A 6,862-nucleotide genomic window follows, 5' to 3' on the forward strand; every position below is an offset into this window, starting at 1 on the left:
ACAACTACACACAACTACACAATTACAAAACAACTACACAACTACACAATTACAAAACAACTACACACAACTACACAACTACAAAACAACTACACACAACTACACAATCACAAAACAACTACACAATTACAAAACAACTACACAACTACACACAACTACACACAACTACACAATTACAAAACAACTACACAACTACACAATTACAAAACAACTACACACAACTACACAACTACAAAACAACTACACACAACTACACAATTACAAAACAACTACACACAACTACACAATTACACAATCTCTCTCCTCCTCTCCTCTCTCCACCTCTCTCCCTCTCTCTCTTCCTCTCCTCTCTCCTCTCATCTCCTCTCCTCCTCTCTCCTCCTCTCCTCTCTACTCTCTCTCTACTCCTGTCCTCTCTACTCTCTCCTCTCCTCTCTCCTCCTCTCTACTCTCTCCTTCTCTCCCTCTCTCTCTTCCTCTCATCTCTCCTCTCATCTCCTCTCCTCTGTCTTCCTCTCCTCATCTCTCCTCTCCTCTCTACTCTCTCCTTCTCTCCTCTCTCCTGCAGGGTTTTGATGCGTCAGGATTTGATGCGTCAGCAGGCTCTGGAGGAGGAGCAGAAGGAGGCGCAGCAGCAGCTTCTCCGCTCAAATGACTCGTCCTCCCCCATCTCTTTTTCTGTGTCCTCCTCCTGCAGACCTCCTGCTCAGGTCCCTGTGGAGGTGCTGAAGGTACGAGGAGGAGGAGGAGTTTCAGTGAAACACTAACACCCTACATTTCCCACAGTGCACCTGGTTATCTGTCCTGAACAGCCCCTCCCCCTGTGTCTCTCAGGTGCAGACTCACCTGGAGAACCCGACCAGGTATCACATCCAGCAGGCCCAGAGGCAGCAGGTGCGTCACTACCTGTCCACCACACAGACAGCCAATCAGGAGCCTGCTGGACAGGCACCAAGCCACTCCCCCCAGCCGGGCTCTGCCCCCAAAATACAACCTGCAGACAACAGCCAAAAAACAAAGGTAAGACACCGAGACCAGACCAAGACCAAGACCAAGACCAAGACCAGGACCAGACCAAGACCAAGACCAAGACCAAGACCAGGACCAGGACCAGACCAAGACCAAGACCAGGACCAGGACCAGGACCAAGACCAAGACCAAGACCAAGACCAAGACCAGACCAAGACCAAGACCAGGACCAGGACCAGACCAAGACCAGGACAAGACCAAGACCAGGACCAGGACCAGACCAAGACCAGGACCAGGACCAGACCAGACCAAGACCAGGACCACACTAAGACTAGTAACAAAACCAGGACCAGACTAAGACCAAGACCAGGACCAGACTAAGACTAGTAACAAAACCAGGACCAGACTAAGACCAAGAACAGGACCAGACCAAGACCAAGACCAGGACCAGGACCAGACCAGACCAAGACCAGGACCAGGACCAGGACCAGACCAAGACCAAGACCAAGACCAGGACCAGACCAAGACCAGGACCAGGACCAGACCAGACCAGACCAAGACCAAGACCAGGACCAGACTAAGACTAAGACTAGTCACAAAACCAGGACCAGACTAAGACTAAGACTAGTAACAAAACCAGGACCAGACCAAGACCAAGACCAGGACCAGACTAAGACTAGTAACAAAACCAGGACCAGACTAAGACAAAGACCAGGACCAGACTAAGACTAGTAACAAAACCAGGACCAGACTAAGACTAAGACAAAGACCAGGACAAGACTAAGAACAAAACCAGGTCCAGTTCCACAGAGGGTCCTCTTGGTGCTCACAGTTCAGTTTTCAGTAAGCTGACTCAGCAGATTCACTCTCCTTCCTGTCTGAGTCACAGTCTGCTGAGTCAGCTGTTCCAGAGGATCTGAGTCGGCAGAACACGCTGTTTCAACACGCCACACCTCACACACATCACATCCACCAGAACCCAGAATGTCAGGGTGCTCAAGACAGAACACATGTGAACACGTGAACATCAGGGTCTGCGTGTTCAAGACAGAACACATGTGAACACGTGAACATCAGGGTCTGCGTGTTCATGACAACATACATGAACATGTGGACCTCGGTGTTCATGTGTGTTCACGACAGAACATGTGTGAACATACCTGATGACCATCAGTCACATCGGTTTGACTCTGATCACATCTGATCTGTGATTGGTTCATTCAGATGGAAGAGACGGTCATCGATGACATCATCAGCCTGGAATCGAGCCTTAATGACGAGTTTCTGACGCTGATCGACTCGGGACTGCAGCTCGCTAACACGGTAACACATGCTCAGACAACACACAGGAAACATGCAGGAAACACACAGGAAACACGCAGGAAACATACAGGAACATACAGGAAACACGCAGGAAACACGCAGGAAACACACAAGAAACACGCAGGATACACACAGGAAACATACAGGAAACACGCAGGATACACGCAGGAAACATGCAGGAAACATACAGGAAACACGCAGGATACACGCAGGAAACATGCAGGAAACATGCAGGATACACGCAGGAAACATACAGGAAACACGCAGGATACACGCAGGAAACATACAGGAAACATGCAGGATACACGCAGGAAACATACAGGAAACACGCAGGATACACGCAGGAAACATACAGGAAACACGCAGGATACACGCAGGAAACATACAGGAAACACGCAGGATACACGCAGGAAACATACAGGAAACACGCAGGATACACGCAGGAAACATACAGGAAACACGCAGGATACACGCAGGAAACATACAGGAAACACGCAGGATACACGCAGGAAACATACAGGAAACACGCAGGATACACGCAGGAAACATACAGGAAACACGCAGGATACACGCAGGAAACATACAGGAAACACGCAGGAAACACGCAGGAAACATACAGGAAACACGCAGGATACACGCAGGAAACATACAGGAAACACGCAGGATACACGCAGGAAACATACAGGAAACATGCAGGATACACGCAGGAAACATACAGGAAACACGCAGGATACACGCAGGAAACATACAGGAAACACGCAGGATACACGCAGGAAACATACAGGAAACACGCAGGATACACGCAGGAAACATACAGGAAACACGCAGGATACACGCAGGAAACATACAGGAAACACGCAGGATACACGCAGGAAACATACAGGAAACACGCAGGATACACGCAGGAAACATACAGGAAACACGCAGGATACACGCAGGAAACATACAGGAAACACGCAGGATACACGCAGGAAACATACAGGAAACACGCAGGATACACGCAGGAAACATACAGGAAACACGCAGGATACACGCAGGAAACATACAGGAAACACGCAGGATACACGCAGGAAACATACAGGAAACACGCAGGATACACGCAGGAAACATACAGGAAACACGCAGGATACACGCAGGAAACATACAGGAAACACGCAGGAAACACGCAGGAAACATACAGGAAACACGCAGGAAACACGCAGGAAACATACAGGAAACACGCAGGATACACGCAGGAAACATACAGGAAACACGCAGGATACACGCAGGAAACATACAGGAAACACGCAGGATACACGCAGGAAACATACAGGAAACACGCAGGATACACGCAGGAAACATACAGGAAACACGCAGGATACACGCAGGAAACATACAGGAAACACGCAGGATACACGCAGGAAACATACAGGAAACACGCAGGATACACGCAGGAAACATACAGGAAACACGCAGGAAACACGCAGGAAACATACAGGAAACACGCAGGAAACACGCAGGAAACATACAGGAAACACGCAGGAAACATACAGGAAACATACAGGAAACACGCAGGATACACGCAGGAAACACGCAGGATACACGCAGGAAACACGCAGGAAACACGCAGGATACACGCAGGAAACATACAGGAAACACGCAGGAAACACACAGGAAACACGCAGGAAACACGCAGGAAACACGCAGAAAACACGCAGGAAACACACAGGAAACATACAGGAAACACGCAGGAAACACGCAGGAAACACGCGGGAAACACTCGGGAAACACGCAGGATACACGCGGGAAACACGCAGGAAACATGCAGGATAAACGCAGGAAATACTCAGGAAACACACAGGATACACGCAGGAAATACTCAGGAAACACACAGGATACACACAGGATACACGCAGGAAACACGCAGGAAACACGCAGGATACACGCAGGAAATACTCAGGAAACACACAGGATACACGCAGGAAATACTCAGGAAACACACAGGATACACACAGGAAACACACAGGAAACACGCAGGATACACGCAGGAAATACTCAGGAAACACACAGGATACACACAGGAAACATAACTGCTAACTTTAACATGCTATCTTTGACATGCTTATGTTGCTCACTGAACCTTTGGGCCTGCTGTAGCTTCCTGTGCAGTTAGCGTGTTGTAGGTTCGCAAACGATGTAAACTACAGTCGTCCATCATGGACCATGTAACTTCCTGTTAGCTGTTAGCTGTAAGGTGTAAACCCCATTAGCATTAGCTGTTAGCTGTTGAACTGAATGAATTGATGAAACATTGGTGTACAGACTTCCTGTTTCTGCAGCAGCTGAGGGTGGAGACTGTGTGTGAGTGTGTGTCAGATAAGCGTTCTTAAAGAAACGTTTCCTCATTTTTCAACAGTTGTCTGAACAGAAAGAGGAAGAGAAGCTGCTTTGTGTGTTAGTGTGTGTACATGCACATGTGTATATATGTGTTTTTAAGATGAGGATTTTAGTCGTACTGCCGGACCATGAGAAGAGGAGGATTAAATCAGAGGTAAAGAGCTTCTCTTGTTGTTTCTGGTCAGTTTGACCTTTAACCTCTGACAGACTAATGATGTCACTGAGGACAACAGGTCGACACACTGAACTGACCAACAGACAGAAAACGTGACAGATGAGTGTTTGGATCATACTGAAGTATCATGGGCTAAAAGTACTTCAAAAGTACTCTGATGGCAGATTACTGTTTAACAGGCGCTCAGATAGACGAGGAGTAGAGGAGAGACGCTGTCAGTCAGATGTGTTGCCATGGTAACGCGTCTGACTGTGTGTGTGTGTGTGTGTGTGTGTGTGTGTGTGTGTGAGTGTGTGTCATTCTATCAGAAACTTTATTGAAGTTAATCACAGTCAGGTTTTTTAATATCTGCCCAGCAACCAGCTCCCCCGCAGTCAACCAATCAGAGTGACAGAGAAAGCCTTGAAAGTTCACCCTCGAACAAGCGACCACGATGACCAAACCGTAGGTCATGTCAATCAACCGAAAAGACTGTCTGCGTCCTCATCTTGTTGAGCACATTCATGCCGAATTTAAGGCGCTGAAGTAAAAAAATGTGACCTGTGGAGATTTTTAAATAAGTGGTACGTCTGCTGTCCTCCACAGATTTCTGCCCTCATTTAGGAAGTCAATGTAGCAGAAGGAGATCCTGACACATCAGAGCTCACAGAGCTGAAACTATACTGTGACAGCTTCAGCAGTAACGAGTCAAAAGACAAACTGTCCAACAGTCTGATGTTATCTAACGTTATTTCTGCTCAGTGTCTGTGCAACCAAAACTGAGAGAGCAGTAATCAACAGAACGATGACAGAAACAGTTAGCTGGAGGTTAGAGGGAAACCTTCAGAGAACGTTACCTTCAGCATCAGGAACGTTTCGCGGGCAGCAGACAGGTCGGTTTGAATGACTTTTGATGTCATCTGAGATCAATCACAGCACAGGACGTCCTCTCTGACTGTCATTGTTCAGCTGCTGATTCTGTGCTCTGATTGGTCCATTGTAGCTGCCAGTGTCGGGGAACATGTTGGACGTGTATGGCGGTGGAGGGATGGCCACGCCCACCATCACCATTAGCAACAGTTGTCCGGCCGACCTGCACGCTGTCAAGAGAGAGCTGAGTGGTGAGTGTCACACCTGTACACACCTGTTTACACCTGTACACACCTGTACACACCTGTTTACACCTGTATACACCTGTACACACCTGTACACACCTGTTTACACCTGTGCACACCTGTACACACCTGTACACACCTGTACACACCTGTTTACACCTGTACACACCTGTGCACACCTGTACACACCTGTACACACCTGTTTACACCTGTACACACCTGTACACTCTTGTTCACGCCTGTTCACCCCTCTATGCACCTGTTTAAACCTGTAGATCTAATTAACTGTTTAATTGAAGATACAGATGATCATGTGACGTGTGACAGGAGCTGCAGGTGTTCTTACAGGTAACCACTGACAGTATAAGGAATGAACAGACAGTCTGTGATGTCAGTGCAGCGCTGGCTGCTGCCATGTTTGTAGTCCTGCCTCTTCAGCAGTCTGTGATCACAGGTAACAGACACACCTGCAGAGCTGACTGCTGATTGGTTCTGACAGTCCTGAGACTGAAACCCCTCCCCACTGTTTAAATCCGTTCTTCTTCAGTTTGATGAGTCAGCATCATGACTTCCTGTGACCGTACACACACACACACATACACACACGCACACACATACACACACTTACAGATTTTCCCACATCATCAGTTCTCACTTCCTGTTCACTCTTGTAGACGTGGAGGCCAAAGCTCTGATCAAAGAGAGACAAAAGAAAGACAACCACAACCTCAGTGAGTACTACACCGTCACTACACCTTCATTACACTGTCACTACACCGTCACTACACCTTCATTACACTGTCACTACACCTTCACTACACCTTCATTACACCGTCACTACACCTTCATTACACTGTCACTACACCGTCACTACACCTTCATTACACTGTCACTACACCTTCATTACACTGTCACTACACCTTCA

General features: G+C 47.9%; 1 protein-coding gene across 1 annotated transcript in view; it reads left to right on the forward strand.

Moving 5' to 3' along the window:
• The window catches only part of tfe3a (transcription factor binding to IGHM enhancer 3a), a 16,103-nt gene that overhangs the window by 4,924 nt on the left and 4,317 nt on the right, over positions 1-6,862 (forward strand). The window contains exons 2-6 of the mRNA XM_027275601.1: positions 562-731; positions 835-1,020; positions 2,194-2,292; positions 5,826-5,943; positions 6,612-6,668. Coding sequence (XP_027131402.1) covers positions 562-731; positions 835-1,020; positions 2,194-2,292; positions 5,826-5,943; positions 6,612-6,668 — 630 coding nt within the window. The remainder of the gene's footprint in view (positions 1-561; positions 732-834; positions 1,021-2,193; positions 2,293-5,825; positions 5,944-6,611; positions 6,669-6,862) is intronic.

This window comes from Larimichthys crocea, unplaced genomic scaffold, assembly GCF_000972845.2.
Source record: "Larimichthys crocea isolate SSNF unplaced genomic scaffold, L_crocea_2.0 scaffold148, whole genome shotgun sequence".
Taxonomy (NCBI): Eukaryota; Metazoa; Chordata; class Actinopteri; family Sciaenidae; genus Larimichthys; species Larimichthys crocea.